General features: G+C 44.5%; 1 protein-coding gene across 5 annotated transcripts in view; it reads left to right on the top strand.

Moving 5' to 3' along the window:
• The first annotated feature begins 9,369 nt into the window (after positions 1 to 9,369).
• mybpc2a (myosin binding protein Ca) overlaps positions 9,370 to 22,092 on the top strand; it is a 116,236-nt gene continuing 103,513 nt past the window's right edge. For all 5 annotated transcript variants that reach the window (XM_063189369.1, XM_063189377.1, XM_063189398.1 and 2 more), the window contains exon 1: positions 9,370 to 9,505. In XM_063189369.1, coding sequence (XP_063045439.1) covers positions 9,487 to 9,505 — 19 coding nt within the window. In that variant the 5' untranslated portion in view covers positions 9,370 to 9,486. The remainder of the gene's footprint in view (positions 9,506 to 22,092) is intronic.

The raw sequence follows: 22,092 nt of genomic DNA on the forward strand, positions 1-22,092 counted from the left end.
TAATTTTCCCGCGAAACTTACACATCGCAAAATCAACTGTGACAAACCTTGTGTCTGACTGAGCCTTCCCCTAGTAGGATAACCACTTCGCAGTCACAGAATACATTGGATTGGCTATTGATGATATACTGTAGGCCAGTCAATCTAACATTTGACCTGGGACAAATTGCAATAGGTATCCTTAGGAATGTGTAAATTACATAATAGCCTACAAATCTACAGATTTATAAGTGCAATAGACCTATACTTTTTCATGGTCAGAGTTGGAGATTCATTTTTCGAGAGACAATATAGGAGATACTTGGTGAAAATGTGGTTGCCTAACATTTTTAAAGTAGCCTATGAGATATCAATTTGAAACATTCACAGTAGTGTTAAAGCTCAGACAAATATTTATTGTATTGCAAGTTGTCTGAAATATGATGATTAAATATGCAAATGAGATCACATCTAATTACATGTAAAATCTAGGGCTGGGCAAACATAAAAATTCTTAATCGCATTAACTCAATGACTTTCTGTGATTAATCGTGATTAATCACATAGCGCGTGAAACCCAAAAATGGTACAGTATATAAAATACAAAAATGAATTCAAAAGATGTTTCAAACAAAGATTTATTTCAAATGTAACTAAATGAACGTTGCATATATTGGAAAATGTAAAATTCAACTGAAACACTCTAATGACATCAAATAAAACCACTGGCAGGTCATTTGTTATTCTGTTTCATATCAAAATGAGAAACCGTAAAAAATAAATAACAACAAAAAACGGTACCCAGTACACAAAAAGGTCTTTTGTCAAATAAATCATTCAAAATCAATTCAAAATAATTTTGTCAAAAATGTCAACTGAAAGAAGCAAATCAAATATAAAACTCAGATACAGCACTACTGCTAGGTCATTATTGTCAACTTTTCCTTTTCTTTCTTTTATTGTTCTGAATTTTCTGCAAGAAAACTAGTTACAGGATTGTGAAGTAAATCTAAAACAAAGAGCTAAGTTAATAATCCAAAACTGAAATGCATCACAGCTCACAGGTCATTAAGGTTATCCTGTTTGGTAGGCCTATAAAATGACAATGTCAAAAAGAAAGAAAAAAAACAGCCAGTACATATCCTACACTAACCAGGGCCTCGTTTCCCGATAACGATGGTTCTTAGCCTTACGTGTGTCGTTAACCAGTGATCCTACGAATGTTCTTAGATTTCCTACGACTGTTTCCCAAAGACACTTGTACATGAACGCGCGTGCACAGCCTCTAAGATCATTTGTAGCGTCGCTCTTAAGGATCGCTGTCCACACATGTGGTGCTGAAGTGTCCCCGGAGTGAACTGCGCCGTCATGCTGCTAAACCATTTACAAAATGTAAGGCCTGTGTCAGTATCAAAAGTTGTTTTCTATAAGGGTTGGACTACATTTGTAGCAGTTTGCAACTATATATTGGCAAATGAAATAAAATGCACACACACAATGAAAGCATGCAAAACCATGAGATACGCCGTAAAATCAGACAACGCGCGTGCAGTTGGCTACCGTGCTTAATATTTAAGAAGACAAGTAGGCCTAGGAGTTCCAAATTGGGATGCACATTTAGGGAGCGGCGCGCAAAGTACCGTGCACTCAAGACTTTAACAACTGTGAAGAACATTTTGCACGGCAGTCTGCTGTAATTAAAACAAAAAATTCTACACGAATCCCCATCGCTGCCTTTTTTATGTCATAGTTTACCCTTAGCCTACAACTATCGTGTCTTTTCTGCGTCGCCTTCCCTTTCTTAGGGTATTTGAAAATGAAAGAGGGTGCAACGACTCGCTGACCGTTTCGGTAGGCTAGTGGCCTTCCGGCATCACCACTCTTGTCTCTGGTCGCCGAAGCCCCCTATTTATTTTGCATGTGGATGCCTTGTTCTTGTTCACGAAGCACCCACACAAATTATGATTGATCACAGTTTAATAATGCTCTGATTTATCAAGCACAGCTGAACTGTTTTACTGCCTGTAAAATATTTTCCAAACACATTGCTTTTATTTTATACACTTACCACAATTAATGTTACCTTCTTATTCTCGTTACAGTGTCAACTGTGGTGCCATGATATTTACACTCCCGTCTTAAAACATCAACTTGAAGCGCAAGTTTCCTTTTTTCCTGTGGGTGTCTCCACTGTGCCATGCCACTCGCGTCTTAAAACAGCAATCTTATGCGCAAGTTTCTTCTTTTCCCTTCATATCCTGTGGGTGTCTCCACTGTGCCATGCCGTTACGATCAATCTTAGCGCGTTAAGACTACTCCTGACCACTCGTGGATTTCTCTTAGAGTTACGTGTCAACCTGCGATGGTTCTTTGCTAAGTTGGCTTTGGGAAACGCTCTGTGAGCTCTACGATGGTGTTTCGTGTGAACTTAAGTAGCACGTAGCGTTAAGTAGTACTTAAGGCCCTTTCGGAAACGAGGCCCAGAACATTGAGCTTTTTGTCAATTCCTACAGACAAAGTGACATTGTCAATTCAAACTTTTACTTCTGTGCACGAAGCCAGTTGCTAAGGCATACAAGATTATTCACATTTTCAGATGACAAGGATGCTCTTTTCTTCTGAACAATGTGACCAGCGAGAGAAAACAACCGTTCACAGGGAACAGATGTTGAGGGTGTGCCCAAATACTTCCTTGCATGGGGGGCTAGCAGGCTGTGTGAGTGTCCATGTTTGGACCACCACTCTAATGGACAGGAATCCGAACTAATGGTGGGCTCTGCTCTGTATCGATGGACACAGCTCTCAATTGTGTCATCTTCTTTTTCAGAATCCGACTCAGATGAGTCAGCCAGTAGGGTTAACCTTTGCGTTGGTGGCTCTGGTTCTTCCACAGGTTGCTCTGCACCAGCTCCCTCTTCTCTGAGTAACCTTGTGAGTGAGGCCCGCACCTCATTCCTCTCTCCTTTGGGCACACATTTGAGATCCTTGAAACGAGGATCCAATGCAGTAGCTATCTTCAGATATGCTATGTTGGCATTTCCTCTGCGTGTCTCCAGGTCCTTCCTAAATGTAGCCTTGAACCAGAGAGAGTAGAGAGAGAGAGAGGTTCCATTGGCCCATTGTTTCCTGGTTCTATTATGGCCCCCCTTAGGCAGACCTAGGCAGACCTAAGGACTGTTCTATTCATTGTAGGAGCATTATGACACGCCCCTTTAGGCAGACCGGAACCTGGTCGCGTTAGGTGCCCATAGAAACCTATTATGTTGGCATATCTCTATAGAATATCTCTGCTTGAACTGTGTGACATAGGCAGGGTCCTCATCCGAACTCTCCATCACCCGGGAGACATGGCAAAAAGCAGGGAGGGCCACAGAGCATGAGACATAATCTTCTCCCCCTAAAAGTTCTGTCACATACCTGAAACAGAGAAAACAAACACAATGTATCACAATGAACTACATGCAGCATAGGCCTAATAAACACACACACACACACACACATACACACAATAGGACTGCACTGTGACCTTGCAGTATACAACACACCATAGCTGATTCTCGTCGCAGCGCCGCCGCGATTAGTTTGTCACCTGTTTCAACCCTCCTGAGTTTGCAGGTATGAACACAGCTTCATAATGACATTGAAGCCTGTCACATCAGGAGAAAATGCTGGATGTTTACGTTCTAAAATAAAGCGCCCCTGCGAAACTCCCCAGGTAGCCCTGTTGCACCAGATTGCCACAGCTTAATTTACACTTAGTTGGCAAAACCTTGTAAAGTTAGTTCATTCAACTTTGTAATATCAGTACTCCAAAACTTCAAATTGAAAGTTGAAACTTATAACGTAAAAACTCTGTGCAGAAAGTTGCCTTGAAAATTTGAGTTGAAGCCAACTTTTATTGCTTACTGTAGATTACTTGACCTTATCCATTCTAGGCATCCACTACACTTTGTATACAATTTCATTACTTGACTTAATCCATTCTAGGCATCAACTACAATATCTATACCATATCAACTCAACATCTCATTTAAGATCAGCTTTTCATCAAAAACATACAAAATTGAGTTGAAATAACTCAGCTTGAGAAAGTAAAAGCTGGCATTGCCAATTTCACGGTTGGGGGGCTCAAAAATTCCAGTAAGTTGAACAATGTCAAGTTGTAGTTTTTACATTGTACGGTGGTATTCAGGAAAAATTAACTATTTTCAGCACTATTCTGTCCTATTTCCTTACATACATGTTAACAAAGGTTTGCTGAATTTAAAAAAATGAAAATAAAGTTGGCCAACTTGCAACATCCAAAGGAAAGTGCTGAAAATAATGATTGAAATGCACATAGAGAGTCTATGGCTGGGAAAATTAGGTCTATTGTCCTGTCAGGGTTTTCACAGTGGATTACAGACCAGAAGGCCTATTGAAAAAGACCCTTGGCCCTCGGTCGATTTGAGTTTGACACCCCTGATGTAGAGGAACGGGGGGATGAATGAGGGGGTGAGAGGGGGTGGGGGGCAGAGTAGTGTGTGGGGGGGAAGGAGTCGGCGTTGAGAGGGGGTTGAATTAGGGTGGGTGGGGGGGGCGGTGGCGGAAAAGTGTGGGGGGGGATGAGTGAGGTGGGTGGGGGGGGCAGAATAATGTGTGTGTGGGGGGCGATAGGTTGAGTTGGGGGGAGGTATTGATCTGCCAAACTTTTCACATTAGAGTGGGGGGGGGGTGATTTTGTGTGTGTGTGGGGGGGGGGGGCAGAATGGTGGGGGGTGAGTGAGGGGTGGGGGGGCAGAGTAGCATGGGGGGGTGAGTGAGGGGTGGGGGGGCATAATAGTCAGGTGGTGGGGGAGATGAGTGAGGGGGTGGGGGAGGCAGAATAGTGTGTGGGGGTGAGATACTGTAGACCAGGGGAAAGATGAGCAGGGGATACATGTATGAAATATCTTTGTTAGCGTGTGTAAAGACACCTCCTGGGCCACAAAGCCAGCACATACACACGCACAGGCACACACACACACACACACACACACACACACACACACACACACACACACACACACACACACACACACACACCCTTGCTTTATTGCAAACAAATGTAGGCCTGAAACATTTTGGTCAGTAATCCAATGTGAAAAGTTTGGCAGGTCAATAGCCTTTTTTTCAGCAGTCCACTGTGTATTTGTAATTCAATTATTTTCTGACAACAATCCTTAGGATATTTCAAAGGGGCAAGATATATATTTACATCTCTCTGTTTCCAACCTTTGTACTCACATCTGTAGATAGGAGATAGGACAGAATTTCACTGAGAATAGGTCATCTTTATTGATAATTATGGCCTTACAGTACTGATAAAAATGTATGAAAGTCTGCCATTCTGAAAAACAGAGAACATTTTGAATTTTGGAGCACATTTGAGATGGCCCCAAGTTTTAATCTTTTCCAATAGGCCTTCTGGTCTGTAATCCACTGTGAAAACCCTGACAGGACAACAGGCCTAATTTTCCCAGCCATACACTCTCTTTGTGCATTTCAATCATTATTTTCAGCCATTTCCTTTGGATATTGCAAGGTGGCAAACTTTATTTTCATTTTTTTTAATATAGCAAACCTTTGTAAACATGTATTTAAGGAAATAGGACAGACTAGTGCTTAAAGTAGTTTATCTTTCATGAATATCACCTTATAGTACAATGTAATAATGCATGAAAACAACAAATGGCGGCCATATTGAATTCTGAGCAGAAATTGAGGTGGCCCCATGTTTTAATTTCTTCCAATAGGCCTTCTGGTCAGTAATCCATAGAGAAAAGTGCGGTAGGATGAAAGGCCTAATTTGAAAGGCCTATTCTGATTCAAACCATGAATGATGGGTAATACACAGCAATTGTCCAGCAGATGGCAGTGTCATAAAAGAAGACGAAGAAAAGAAGACAACATCTCAGAAGGCCTGTAACAATTTGTGCACAGTACACATATCTTCCACATGGTGGGGTGGGGGCATGCAGCTATGTGAGCATGTTGTTTCAGACTCGGAGAGCACCTGTACGATCCTCCTTCATGAGGGACTAGTTGTAGCGTGGATGTCAGCCTTGCTAATCTGGCCATGTGCTTGCGGCATTTTTCCTTTGAAAGTAATAGCCATTAGCTCCCCCCTGTTCACTGGTACGTGCCATTTGTCTGTGTCAACACACACACAATACCCCCCCCTCTTTCAAAGTTTTAACTGACAACATTGGTGTGTGTGCTTGCCTGAGCGCATAGATGTGTCGTGTGTGTTTTACATCAAATGAAGGTTAACTTGTTCGCACCGCATCACTGTGGCTTTACTTTTAAAATCCACCCCAGAAGGACATTACAGTCTTTGCAGAATGGAAAAAAACTGAAATGGAATGAGCTGGGATATGAAGTGTCAGCACCTGGGGCCACCTTCACGGGAAGAGTGGAAAGGAGCGTGTGCGCGTGCGGAATGCTGGAAATGCGTGCCCTCTCAATACCTGGTCTGTCTCTGCTACTTTGTTGGGTTGGCCCTGAGTTTCATCATCTGCTCCCATGACAGTGGTTTTTTTTATATATATATATAGTAATTGACTCTCCTTCCTTCCATCAGTGTTGCCAGACTGGGCGGTTATCCGCCCAATTGGGCTGCTTAGGATAGCCGTCTGCGGGTGAAAACAGGAAAAAATTGCCCATTTGGCGTTTTTTTTCTGCAGTTTTATGCCCATAGAAATCAATGGAATTTGTTGAAATTGGGTGGAATTTAGCGGCTCCAGGCGGTGTTCGAGCACCTTTTGGGCGGGATTTGATCAGACTAATCTGGCAACACTGCCTTCCATCTCTCTGCCACACTCTGGCTTCCTCACCCGTCTCCTTTTGCACACAGCTGCTGTGCTCTCATGGATATTTCATGATCTTTCTTTAGTCCTGGCGCTCTATTCTCCTTCTTCTGGCAAAGCTCCTCTAATGCACATGTACTGTACTGTACTGTACTGTACTGTGCTGTCCTCTTAACCCATTGTTAGATCCTTATCTGTACTGTAGGCAGCCTGTTGCCATTCTACAACACATTCACACACATGTACCGTAGTGTACGTGGGCAGGGAGGCTGACGGGGGAGCAAAGGGGTCACTTGTCCCGGGCCCAGGGACAGAGGGGGCCCAGAATTGGATCCTCATTACATTGTATTGATTGGGTTTAGGGCCCTTTCAGATGTCTTTGTCCCGGACCCAGCCAAAGCTGTCAGCGGCGCTGCGTGGGAACATAAACACATGTATGTGCAAACACACATACACACACACACAAAGGGGATTTGCCTCAGACGGTGCCAGAAGACATCAAACACACACACACACAAGCGTGCCCACAGACACAGGTCCTTCCTTGCCATCTGAATCTCAAGTTGCATGTGCTATAAATAGTGCGGTTCTCAACCTCTGTCGTCTCTCTGTCTTAAGTTCTCTTGGCCAAATTAAAGTTCAAAAGAGCGTTTATTGGCATGGCAAGGTTGAGGGGGGGCATTGCCAGGCATAGTGGCCAGCCGGGAGTGCTCGGGCTGGGGAAGGGGGAACAGTGACAGTGGCATGGATCACATAGTGCAGCTTTCAACTGATACTCAGTCAAGGGCACATCTGGGTATATAGGACATGCATCAAAATAAAATACACTTCGGTGTCCTCCTAACCCCCCACCACGGATCACACTTGTGCCGTGATGCCGAGACACAGCAACTGCTGCCTTTACAAGCCAAGCACTACACTAAAGGGTTATTTCAGTAGCAAGTCAAGCAGCATTGTCCTTTGATTGAACTAGAGCTTTCACGGCGCCCAGGCTTAAATACACTGATCTGTCATCGCAGGGCGAGGGGCAGGGCTGGACTCGGGGAGAAATAGGGTCCGGGCACTTTTGGCTTAAAAGGCAGTGTAGCTTTCAACCCCTACGAGGGTGTACGGCCCACCGGGAAATGCCCGCTATGTCAGATGGCCAGTCCAGCCCTGGCGAGGGGCGAAAGGTGGTTATGGCAGCATGTCTGGAGGAGGTATTTCCAGGGAACAGATGCGAAAGCTCCAATGATGTCTTAAGAAACGAGGGGTCACAGATCAAATATCAGGCAAGTGAAAGAGCTTTGACCCCTGGCGACCTCAGGATCTCCTGCTGTACAGTTATTATTACTCTGGAGCGATGTATACCTTACTTACGACTTAATTAGCAAGCTTCTGTTTTGACTTTTATGCATCTATATGATTTACATTGTGCTTTATCCTCAATATATCTGTTTGAATTGGCCCTAAGCCTTCATTCCTCACCAGGAGCAGTGGTGTTTAGACTGCTTGTTGTATACACCCTTGGAAAGCTAAGTTGATTACCCGTACTTTGTCTTCATTTTTGATGGTTGCACTGACTGTGATTTTTTGTATTTCACTGGGTACATTTTCTGTCTTCTATGGTGGCAATGATCCACTGTTGCATTCACAGCGTGGGTAGCAGTGTCTGAGTTCTCTTTTAAACTAAAAACTTCTACTTATCCACATTTTGTGTGACCAGAATATGGTCAGAACAAAACAAATATTTACTGAAGGAAATCAGGCCTAACAACTTGTGGGAAGGGGAAAAAAGATTCGTAATAATCTAATCTATAAGACTCCTCCACTGTATAACTTAATTATGTGGTAGGAAAAAGGATCAAAAGCTGTCCCGTTCCAGATAAACTAAAGTCAAGGGCGAAGTCTTGGACTGCAGTACATTCGGCAAGGTCTTACAGGACTGTCAGCCATTCTGTCTTCAGCCACATACAGTGCGTCTTAAAGGAGCGACAGCACTCAGGGCACGCTCGTGGCACTGTCTTCCAACAGCTGTCAATCAACACGTCAGTTGGCATGTCGGCCAATTAGCTAATGTCCAAGGTGTCGGCCTAACGAGCGGCCCTATTATCAGGTTTGTCTGCAGGTCACTCTCTTCGTTATGGTATTATGGCACTTTCGCCTCTCTCCTCTCCTCTCTCTCTCCTCCTCTTGTCTTCCCCTCCTATAAGTATCCATCACCCACACCCACACCCCCAACTCTACCTCCCTCCCTCCCTCCCTCTCTCTCTCTTCTTTGCTCTTCAGCGAGTGTCCGGACACTCCTTTCAGAACTTGGATTCCCTCAAGGTCTCAAATGACAGGTTTTTGTCACCCTTCCTCTGTCTCTCTCTCCCTCCCTCCCTCCCTCCCGGCCTCCTGCCCATTCTCCACCTCCACCCTGCCCAACTCTCTGAGAAGGGTGGGTATGGAGACTTAAGTATCAAGGCTGAGGAAGGGGTAGAGGGGGTTGAGGGGGAGACTGACTGTGAGTGGGGTTGGGGTTGGGGTTGGGGATGGGATGGGATGGGGGGTGGCAGTAAAAAAAGGCATAAAGGAGGGAGAGCGGACAGACTGACAGACAAAGAAAGTTGTCGGTCGAGAGCTGGGCGGACAGAGAGAGTGAGAGATAGTGAGAGCCATCTAGGACGTGCCGGACAAACGCGGAGTGAGTGCAACCATGCCTGAGAAGAAGCCAGGTAAGCATCACAGGCATCTCTCACCTCGCTCTCTCCCATTCAGGCAATCACGAGCTTCAGTTTCACTCTATGTAACCTGCGCAACTTCTCTAGTCAATGCATGCATGCATTTTATGTGCTTACCAATATCTGGGCTTACTTGTAAACTACAATACGTACAGTACGTTTGTAGACACATGCTACAGTTTACATGTATTGTATACATACACACATCACAATGGTGATGAGACTTGTCTAACGTGGGTTTCAAAGAGAGGGTGGAGATGAAGGATGTGACCTCACCACCTCGATGTGCAACAGACTTTACCTGGACAAAATTTGAATGGTGATACTTCTGGCAAAGCTCTGATTGATTCACATTAGGAGTATGGCTAGGAGCATGCTTCACTCACTCAGGGTTTATAAAGTGTTGTTTGGCCAAATATAAAACTCAAGGAAAGACGCCAGAAGCTTACCTAAACTGTTTTATTGACTGTTGTAATGTATTCATATTCAGTAGGGAAATTAATCACTGCCAGTGGGGTAAGGTAAAAGCTTTCGTCCTTCCTGAATGTTGTGGGTGCTCTACCCCGAGTTGTCTCACACTGGACTGGAGGAGTTGATGTCATGCATATTATTAGTCAGCTGGCTGTCATTTGGAGTTGAGTGACCCATCCAGGGCAGTGTTGCCAGACTGGGCGGTTACGCGCCCAATTGGGCTACTTGGGATGAAAAATTGGCCATTTGGACGTTTTTTTTCTGCAGTTTTGTGCCCACAGAAATCAATGCAATTTGTTGAAATTGAGCGGAATTCAGCGCATTTTGGCGTTTTTTGACAACCTTTTGGGCGGGATTTGATCAGACACATCTGGCAACACTGATCGAGGGTTACTTTTGTGTGTGATTGACCTACAGGTCAGCAGGGGGTTTTTCTACTGTGTGAGTTGGTTGTGGGTTCTGTGGTGGAAGGTGGAGATGGAAGAGCATCTGTCTCTGACAGTTTGTCAGCTCTTTTGACACCTGCCAGTCATCGACAGCGGAGGGAAATGTATACTGTAGATGAGGGAAAAGTCTCCTGACAATGTTATAATGACACTGACCCAGACAAATATAACTACCGTACTATGATACTCTATACTATATGCATGGACAGTATTTAGATACTGTACACACACAAGCACATGTGCAAGCATGCGTGCACACAAGCACACACACACACACACACACACACACACACACACACACACACATACACCACTACACTACACTACACTACACAGTGAGAGTACGATGATACTGCAGTCAGTGGCTAATGTCAGGGGCAGCATGTCTCGTTTATTTAGTAGTACGATGCTGAGACTTTTGGCAAATGTTTATGTACGGTTGTCATAATAATACAGATAGAGTCAGAGAGGCTTAGCAGCTTGGGGCATCGTGTTTGTTTGTGTGCTCTGACACAGGGTTATAAAATAAAGCCATCTTCTTTACAGCAGCTTCCCCTCTGCCACTATAAATCTGCATCCAGTGTGAAATCGGAGAGAAGAGATTGACTGACTGGAAGAGAGGGCGAGCGAGGGAAGAGGGCACTGGAGGGAAGAAGGCAAGGGGAGTACTTGTAGCCGTGTTGCCAGATGGAAAATGCTGAATTATTGTACCACAACCTCAAAATTATCATTTCGGGGGGCTTTGTGGGAGGAAATTATCGCACAAGACCCAAATTGTTGTTTCAAGGCATCTAAATGAATCGAATGACAACTCTGAAATTATCGTGCATCCTGTTTTTTTTATCAAAGTGCAAGAAAGTCTTTGTTCACAACCCTTCAGCTGTCCAGGTGCAGGTGTAAGGCAGGAAAAGGTGATCAATATGAAAAGTTAATAAACTCCGCACACTGGATACTGGTCTTTTCTTCTCTTTGTTTTTTTGTAGCGAACAACGCGTTTCGCCTAGTGCGTCTTCAGGTTCGCTCTTCGCGGTGTTTATGAACTTTTCATATTGATCATGTTGCTCAAAATGGACAAAATTATGGTACAAATACGATAATTATCGTACACCTGGCAACACTGGGGAGTAGGGAAGGGCAGAGGTGGAGATGAGATGAGCGGATAGAGTAGAGATGAGGCTTTTAGGCTGAGATGCTGAGAGCCAGCACTGCCAAAGGGGAGGCTTTGCCAGTTGGACAGTGAGAATCTGGTACTTTTCTCTTTCATTCACACGACTCTTCAGCTCGCTCTCTCTTTCATTCTCTCTCTCTTTCTCTCTCTCTCTCTCTCACTGGCTCTTCTCTTCCTCTTTTGTTTGCCTCGTCTATTCTTCTGTCATTTTGTCTTAATCTGCTGCTTATGACCCTTCTCTTTCGCTCGCTCTCTCTCCCTTTCTCTCTCTCTCTCTCTCTCTCTCTCTATCGCTTTCTCTCCCTCTCTCTCTCTCTCTCTCTCTCTATCGATTTCTCTCCCTCTCTCTCTCTCTCTGACCCATTCTCTCCTCCCTGTCTGCGCTGGTTCTGGCCTCCCAGACCTTTCAGCCCTGTACACACTTCATATAGCTCTACTGCTGCTCTTCTGCCAACCCGTTATGCTGAACTGCAGTTCTCTGATGGAAAGTAAAGACATTACGCTTCAATTGAGTGATTCAACCCAGAATATCCTGTGCCATTATGGCAACATCATAATAGGGTTTAGCCAAAGACTTGCTCTTGGTAGTCCTTCATTTTTAAAAAATAATAATAAAAAAAACAATATTAGTGTTTGGCTGGATGCATTTATGTGTTTTTTCCCCACAAAGTGTGATGGATTAAATTAATTTAAGAGGCACATTATTTGGTCACTAGGTGTTTCGTAAAAAAATGTCTGCCAGAACTGTATGTCTTGTGTTATCTTTATTGGGTTGAGTATACTGTGCATAATGTATTCTATTAGGAATTCCTTTAGTCACCACGCTGCTATTTTCATCAAACCTTACCAGTGGTTCTCCTACCATGAAGGTTAATGGAAGAGGTGTTTATGAGTCTGTATTTTTTCAGACAGAATATCATTTCTCTGCCGATGTTAGCCATACCCCATCTCACACAACAGCTTTGGTGATATTGGGAGGAATTGCATGGTATTGCGGCCCCCTGTTTCCCTTTCGTGCTGGTTGCGATGAGACAGTCACCTGGGTCAGACGTCCAACATGAAATTGTCCTTCAGTGCTAACGGATACTTTTACTAACATGATTTTCAATTTTTTGAAAAGTGAATGCATGAAAGCCAAGCCAAAAAAATAATTACAAAATATATATATTTTTGCATTTACAGTAAGCAAAAGTATCCGTTACACTGAAGGACAATTCCATGTTGGACGTCTTTGACCCACCTTTGCGACGTCATTCAAGTTTTTATTTTATTTTTTCTGTTTCTCTCCTTTTCTCAGACGTAGCCTTGTTATCTTTGGTTCTTTTGAGTTCATGTGAATGTATCTCACGTCACATCACAGGGAGAGTCCCATTGAGTGTATGACATCACATGACATAGCCTATATCAGATCACTCTCACATACAAAACAACCACCAAGCTCTCTCGCCTTTCTCTCTTTCTCTCTCTCTCTCTCTCTCTGTCACACACACACACAGCAAACTCTTTTTACTTCTCCCTTTCACTCACGCAACATCCTTGCCACCCCCACCCCCCAAAACACACATACACACACACACTTTCTCTCTCACCATCCATCCATCCATCCATCCCGCTACTTCAGTGCCTCAGTGTAATGCCACATCCCTCCACTGACCCCATCTCATATAACAACCACCCCCCTTCTCCCCCCACCCACCCCCACCCCTCGTCATGCTTGGACCCCCCCCCCCCCCCCCCCCCCTGATTAAGAGTGTCTGCCCCCCCCCTCCCCCGTCTGGAGGCGAGTGAGCTGTGTCTCTGTGAAAGCACGGCTCCTTAATAAACAGCCTCCAGAATAGCACCCACGTCGGCGTCGCAGCCCAACAAGGTGGCTGGAGTGGAGCGTGCCTCCCTCGCCTCCCTCCACCAGCACAGATCAAGATATATATATATATTGGATTTTATTATTTTCAGATAGGGCAATGGAGGAGAGACAGGAAGCGAGATGGGAGAGAGAGAGACAGGGAAGGATTGGGAAATGACCTGGGCTGGGCTGGGAATCGAACCCAGGTCGCCCGTGTAGCAGTTCAGTGCCCAGCTGTTGTAGCCTTTGTTTGAGCCTGTCACACTGTACTTATGCAAAGCATATATTTAACTGCTATTTTACGACACTACTGAGCTCTATTTAGACACATCTATTATGCCGCTGTGGGCCTACTATATACTTCCTCCTTGTTCTGATTGTTCTGTTTTTGTACCGAACACATTTTATACTTGATCTTACACTCTGGTACTGTCATCGTGCACTCTCTAGTGGCCTTGTTGTTTCACTGCTCAGGCCACTATTTACTGACGGTAAACAAGTCCCGGAGTCTCGAAGTCAAGCGCCACTGAACAACAGCGTTGTTTTGTGTGACTTGGGCACGTCTAGCCGTGGGGGTGGCATTTAAATAGCCACCAGCGCTGCCAGAATCTGGAGGGGGGGGGGTGTTTAGGGAGCGGGGGGGTTGTGGTGGGGGGGCGCTCTGATTAAAAGATCAGATGTAATTACAGTAGTGAAAAGCTCTCTGGGTCTTATTCCAACTTTCCATCTCTTAGCCGCCCGGCCCGCCGTTTATTCAAGGAAGCCATATCACCCGAAAATTTCACCTTAGATAACTGCAGTGGTGTAGTCTACTTTTTTTTTAAAGTGTGTATACTGTAACTTTGAGCATTTTTTGAAGTGGGTATACTGTGTATATTTGTGCTATTCAAAATAATGGAGCAATCAATTTTAAGTGGGTATACTGAAATCCCTGAAATTTAGAAGTGGTTATACTCCGTATACCCGCGTTCTACGTAGACTACACCACTGGATAACTGAGACGGTCAGAAAAGATGAAGTGCACACAAGGCTTGCAAGTTCAAAATGTGTATTGTGGCCGACAAATTACAGAAGAAGTCATCGGAAAATAACTGGAGCTACAGACGTTTCGGACCTAGTCCATTATCAATGTCTCCAGTACCTTTTTTTGTTTTCCTTACATCACATAACTGTGATTGCCCAGAAAGACGTCGTTGATCGTGGTTCTTGTCTCTTAGTTTTGTGCAAGGACGTTAGAAATGCTTTTCCAAGGATTTTATTCATTTTTCAGTCAGTTAATAATTTGGTCGTATTAATGCAATGAGTAAACACATCGATTGTATTTACGAGGTGGCGATTTTGTGACTCAGTGGTGGAGCAAAGTGCGTGGCGAAACAATTTCACGGAGGGCCCTAAGGCAAAGATACAGGGGGGGGGGGGAGGGAGGGTCCCCATATAGACTGCCAAAGTCAAAAATAAGCACCCGGCCACCAGTATCCTACTAGAGGGCCCCGTGCCCAGGTGCACATGCCCTGCTTGCCGCTTGTATAGCTCCACACCTGGTGAACCAGGATCCCCGATGGGAGTCCGTCACCAGTGCCATTAGCGATAAAGTAGCTACAGATTCATAGAGCTTGGCTAGCAGTCAACTGTGATGAGATGAGACGATGATGACAAGTCAACTTCCAGAGCGACCGAGAACACACATACACACACACACACACACACACACACACACACACACACCCACACGCACACACATGTACACACACACACACACAAAGGAGTTACACACATTTCTGGCCATCTTTCAAGGACATGATTGGCACTTCAGCACAAACTGAGAACAGGGATGATGCGTCTCACGAAAGTTCTTGATGACTGTTGTTGGAGACGTGTGTGTGTGTATGTGTAATTTTCTCCTTGAAGTTTAGTGGGTCAGCACAGCAGTGAGTCAGGTTAGATGAGCGCAATACTGTGATCACAGTTTCATTGCCCTGCGGCAAACCGCACAGCTGATGGGTGTTGAAATCATTCATATTTTTGGGCACACACATGCATGTATACACACGCACACACTCTCTCACACATACACACACACGCACACACATTTTGCCACCAGTGAAAACAGGGCTTAACAGATCATAGATAGCATTTGCCAAATCTGAAGCCTTTCCCTTGCCTTGCCTCATGGTCTCTCCTTATCAACACAATTTCTTGTTTCTCCTCCTCGCTCTCTCTGACCTTGTGTAGTGTACATACATATCATATCTTCAGAGCTGAATTGAAGCCCAGCTACAGTATACTGTATCCCAGGACAGGATAACAACACAAACACAAACACATCTAAAGCTAGCTGCCGTACCTTGTGGGTAACGAAGAGGACACTCTCCATGATGGTCCCTTGTGGAGGTGTGTGTGTGTGTGTGTGTGTGTGTGTGTGTGTGTGTGTGTGTGTGTGTGTGTGTGTGTGTGTGTGTGTGTGTGTGTGTGTGTGTGTGTGTGTGTGTGTGTGTGTGTGTGTGTGTGTGTGTTGTAGTGGGTATACAGTAACAACACAAACCCATCTAGTCCAGTGTGCTCCAAAGCTGTCGGACCTTGTGAGAAATGAAGAGGACACTCTCCATGACCCTTGTGGAGGGGTGATGGTGTGTGTGTGTGTGTGTGTGTGTGTGCTCGCGTGTGTGCTGAGGTGGGTTGGTGAAGGGACAGTTACATATACCTTACCATGTAACAACACAAACACAGAAACATTCATATTCCACAACAGTGCAGTAGTTCGTGGCCGCTGACAGCTTTTTTTTCCCAGTTTTGGGACCTTCCTCTCCCTGGGCCCAGCACGACTGACCCCTTTGCCCCCACCCCCTGTGTACAGTACAGGAGTTGGGTGGGGTATTGGTGTGTGTGTGTGTGTGGAGGGGGGCTAACATTTGATTTACAATAAAACACATATTCATATTTTTCCCATTGTAAACTCTAGTCAGCTCTGTCTCTATAGTCTAGACTATCGCTGCTCTCGTCAACAGTATACTCCAAAGCCACCAGTACAGGCTTTGTACAAGACGAAGAGTGACAAAGCCTCATGACCATTGAGGAGGCACAGGACGGTTGGGGTAATGCTGTGTGTGTGTGTGTGTGTGCGTGCGTGCGTGCGTGTGTGTGTCTATGTGTGTGTGTCTATGTGTGTGATGTGTTTTAGTGTGGAGGGTAACATTAGCTTAACTATAACTCCTTTATCATGCCCCCTCCTTCGGCATGCGTCATTGTTAGCTGATGAATGGCAGACAGATGGGAGAAGGAGGGTCCTCCCCATGCATCTCCATCCCTCTGTCTGTCTGTCTGTCTGTCTGTCTGTCTCAGGGTTGCCAGATGAGGCTGATGATTTACAGCCCAAAACAATGCTCAAAACCCGCCTGGAAGCACTAAATCCCGCCCAATTGTATTGATTTCTATGACCAAATATTGGGTGCTGGGAACCTGCCCAATCTGGCAACACTGGTCCGTCCGCCGGCCTGAGAAATTCCATCGCTGAACCTCCCGCCCAGCCATGGACCTGCCAGCTAATTGAATTTAATTACGCTTCTATAATACACACGTTACGATGCGAGCGTTGTGCAACACAGTCCACCCCCTAACCCTCCGATCCCCACCTCATCCCCCCACCCTATTCAGCGGCGGAGATTATTTGCTAGCATTTTAAAAGGCATAACGGCACGAAGGCATGAAGATTCATTGTGTCACGGTCGACTCGGAGCCTTGCAGCTTGCAGAGACTTTCTGCTAATGAGGAGGAGTGCCGTCAGACCTACTTGTTATTTAGAGAACAGAAACAGACGAGAGAGGCTTAAACTCAAACTAAGCCTTGTGAATAATTGCCTCTCCTTTTGTTTTGTTCGCTTTTTTTATCTTCCTTCGTTCCCTTTTTTGTCTTATTAGATTTATGGAGACATCACTGATCAACTCACACACATCTGTTTGTGAGCCACAAATATGTTTTCAACCTGAATGGAATAATTTTCATGTCTTCCTTGTCCCTGGTCACCTGTTGAAACAGCGCTTTGGAATTCCAAAACAATATGCATTACAAATGATGTATCCGAGCCCTATCGGCTGCCATTGTAACTAACGTGCATATTAAAGAACTGAAGTGCCTCATGAACACGAGACATTAACAACACAGCATATGGCAGCATACAAATGAACAAAGCCAGTGAGAAACACACTGCAATGCATCTCAATAAGTTTTTCTTGATGTCGAAAGTGGAATTTTCATGATTGTATTATTTGTTTTATTGTTTTTTGTTTGCCAATTTGCATATCACATAGTATTTTGTTATAGTTTTTTTACTACATGCTGTATACTGTATATGATTTAGGGATGTGTGTGTGTGTGTGTGTGTGTGTGTGTGTGTGTGTGTGTGTGTGTGTGTGTGTGTGTGTGTGTGTGTGTGTGTGTGTGTGTGGCGCGCGGGGGCGGGGGGGGGGGTGTCTGTCGGGGGGGGGGGGGGGGGGGTGGGGTTGGGGTGGTGGGTGTTTGGGTTCAAGTGAAGAGCCGCAGAGATATTCAATGTCTAGAGTGCAAATAAATTAGACAGTCTCCTCTCCGTTCAAAACCATGCTATGCCTACGCCATGCGATGCCTCCTGCATTTATCTCTCCATAAATTCAGCACCCTGTTCATCCTCTAATGCTAAAAGGTCAGCGTGGCTATAAGCAGGTTATTAGATTACATAGGTTAAACAAACCTTATTTTGCCAGATGTAATTCACTCTACTTTAGCACTTGCACATCTAGCGACTAGCGTGATCCTAATCTACAGCACCTGCTGCATGCACCAAATTGGACTGAAACTGGAGTGGAAGCAAGCGGTAGCAACATGAAAGTCAGATCTTCAGAGTAACGGTAAACATCTCAACGGCAGAGGGATCTGAAATGAAACCATGAAACGGAACAACAGCAGCTGTACCTACAGCAGCGCTAAAAATAGGATACTCCCAAGAGCTAACTTGGAGCATGAGGTCAGCACCAACCAAGAGAGAGAGAGAGAGAGAGAGAGAGTGACATCTTGGGCGTTGAGTGGCATTCATCCACCCTCATTTGTAACTGTCTACAGTGGCATATTTCTTTAGAAAGTGACCTTTATCAGTAAAAATAATAAGAATAAGCTTTTGTTCACATAATCTTAAATGATAGGCCTCTTAATAATAGACTCTGTTTGTGAAAGCATGTGAGATTGGAGAATATCCAGAGTAGACATTAGACAGAAGAAAGGAAGTGAACAAAAAAGTTGTATGCAATAGAAAAGGTGAGCCAGAGGGTCAGCAGCAGAGCCGCGCCCCTTGTCTTGTAATACAACAAGACAAAACAAATACATAAAACAAAAGCAATTATAATAGACAAGCCCCCCTAATTATACCCTAGAATTATACCCTATATACATGTATATTTGTTAATACAAGGATAGCTCTTTGTATTAACAATGATTTTTATTTTCCCATAATTTCACATAACATAATGATATCAACAAATGCAACCAAACGACACCAACAACAAACAAACACAAACAAAACACAAACACAACACAACACTCGGCACCGCACCGGACATGGTGTTGAGTCACCGATCATGTTGTCACTGACGGCTGACTGATGGGGTATTGTGACAGGGGTGAGAGACAGCTTAAGTGTACCTTCACACCGCCTCACAGCCCTATAAAAACTCTGAAACCCCATGGGGCAGGCCCCTGGTGGCCAGGGGGAATATGGCGCGCAGCCAAATGCCAGCCATGCCAGCCATCCTCACCCACACGTCCCACATTAAATATAGTCGTAGCCATGGGCGTCCGTGCAAGCTAACGTCAATATTAATTTCACCATTATTAATTTCACGTTCTTCCTTTAGGTTAGATGTCTGAGAGGTCAGACGGCAGCACTTGTGTCTAAGTGTGTGTGTGTGTGTGTGTGTGTTTTTATGTGCCTATCTATCTGTCAGTAAGTCATATCAAGACATTTCAGCTGTTACTGGTGCAATAACAAGTTTAGGTTTCTGATGTCGGTCCGGCAATCTCACACGCTGTACAGAACATCAGATCAGCTGCACACTGAGCAGGGTAACCAGGCAGACACACAGCAGTGGCCTTCACCAGGGTTGCCAGATGAGGCTGATGATTTCCAGAACAAAAAAATCTCAAAACCCGCCTGGAAGCACTAAATCCTGCCCAATTTTATTGATTTCTATGGCCAAAAATTGGGTGGTTTTTCCTCCAAAATCCATTTTTTCCCGCACACGGCCATCCTAAGCAGCCCAATTGGGCGGGAAACTGCCCAATCTGGCAACACTGGCCTTGACATGATGCAATCTAATGAAAACAAGACATCAGCCTTGCATTTAAATGTATACTTGAAAGACTCACAGGCAACAAAAAAATGACAGTTAATATAGTATTTCACCTGTTTCACTGCAATCAGCATGTGGTAAGGAGTACTCCTCAAGAAGGCAGACATCATACATAAGTCACAGCAAAGTAATTAACTTTCAAAGGAATCTTTCGTTTGTATAAGGCTTTTTTTTTGCCAAAAATGACAAACATCTCTTGACTTGACTTTATTGTCACTTCATGGCCTCCACTGCAACCTGTTGTCTTAGCTCACTCATTGTAGAAATCTGTCAATATGTACATGAAAAGCCATATGAGCTCTCTTCAGCATTATGCTTTTGTAATAATTGTCTGTATAAAACATATGGAACCTATAAACATTCAAAGAGAATGTATCAGCATACAGAGCTGTTCAATAAATCTCTCAGGCAACAGTGTGTATCAATTTCTCAGTGGTCTGTGATTAAATGATGAATTGCTGTACTGAGTGAAGTTGTGCGCTCCAACACTTGTCAATGAGCTAAGTTGTAAACAACTGGACTTGTTTGGAACTTGAAGACATTTTACCTTTCTTTATTGATGAAAAAAGTGACAGAAATGAAGACATTTCTTAGAATGAAAACTGAAACATCTTCAAGTTCTAAAAAAGGAGTGTAGGCCTACCTACCTGTAGCTCACTGAAAAGTCGTGACCTTGATAAATGAGAATCAATGTTCACAGACTGCAATCAGTTTTCTTGACTAATGGCAATAAGAATAGATGTGTATGTCCACAGTGCTCTGACATGTGAACTCCTGAAGGACATAGGACAACATTTTATTTATTTTTTTAACCCCTTAGCGCAGCACCTATGTTATAACCTTACTGTCACCAAAATTGTAATGTCTATGTCTTAATCTGTTCCTTAAGGCTCTCGGCACTGTTATAGCAATGTTGTTATGATGTAGTTGAGCATTTTCAGCGAATAGTGAATAGACCCACCGGCGACCCCATCTGCAGTAAGAGGCTACACACTACAGCAGAATCAGAATCAGCTTCATTGGCCAAGTACGTACCGGTATATACTTGGTATTTATTTTCGGTCTCAGCTCATAAAGTGTGAAAAATCACAATGATGATTTGAAAAGTAGTGCAAAAGGAAAGTTGTGCTAGATAGTTGGACAGATTGTGAGGGTTAAGTTGAGATGCGATGCGAGACACATGGAGTTGAGCAAGGGTCGATTTAATCAAAGTTTTGTCCAACTTGTAATAATTTGAAATGTCGTGAAATCCATCATTAGTGTTGCTCTGACTTTTCGTATTCTGTCAGATCTCAGCAGGGGGGGACAAGGGATGGGGGAGGCTGGGGTGGGGTGGGGGTGGGGGGGGGGGGTGGGGTGTGGGCGTTCCATGAAGTTGATCAACGGTCAATTATAATTTCGTCAAATAGTCACTTTTGTCCAATTGTCATAATTTCAGAATGTTCTGACTAAAATAATCGTATTCTGTCAGATCTGAGGCAGTGAGGGGGTCGAGGAACTGGATGGGACGAGACTGTGTGTGTGTGTGTGTGTGGTGTGTGTGGCATGGTTGGGTGGGGGTGCTCTGGCTGTCACTTGCTGCTGCTGCTGCTCTCTTTGATGTGTCGCTCCGTCAGCTGAGAGCTGCACATGCTGAGATGATTAGCTCAATGAAACAGCAGTATGCCATGCTGATTTGGGATGTGTGTGTGTGTGAGAGAGAGAGAGAGAGAGAGAGAGAGAGAGAGAGAGAGAGAGAGAGAGAGTGTGTGTGTGTGTGTGTGTGTGTGATATGAATGTCCATGTGTGTCTGAGTGTGTGTGTTTGGGTGTGTGCGCGCCTGTGTGTGTGTGTATGGGATAGTGGGAGGGTGGGGGGTGGATAAATGTCACGGGGGATTACTTAAGTGAACATTCCTCAACATTCCAAAGAGGTTGTCCAGCGAATACGAGAGAGACACACGGACAGCCAGGCAGCAAGAAGGAGAAGGAGAGAGAGTGAGTGAGTGAGAAAGAGACGGAAGACTTGAAGAAAGACAGGAAAGGAGAGAAAGCCAAGCCAAGGGAGGCTGGTGTGTGTGCAGTGTCAGTGTGTCTGTGTGGGAAATGTCTGTGTTGGGAGATCAGCGCTTGTTTAGTCTCATCAGCATTATATGAGATAAAGGGCATGAGAAATAAAAGTAGAGGCGATTAAACTAAGGCCCTACATTAGACAGTGTTGCCAGATTGGGCTGTTTCCCGCCCAATTGGGCTGCTTAGGATATCCTCCCTTTGCGGGTAAAAATGGCATTTTAGCAAAAA

The sequence above is a fragment of the Engraulis encrasicolus genome, chromosome 2, assembly GCF_034702125.1.
Source record: "Engraulis encrasicolus isolate BLACKSEA-1 chromosome 2, IST_EnEncr_1.0, whole genome shotgun sequence".
Taxonomy (NCBI): Eukaryota; Metazoa; Chordata; class Actinopteri; order Clupeiformes; family Engraulidae; genus Engraulis; species Engraulis encrasicolus.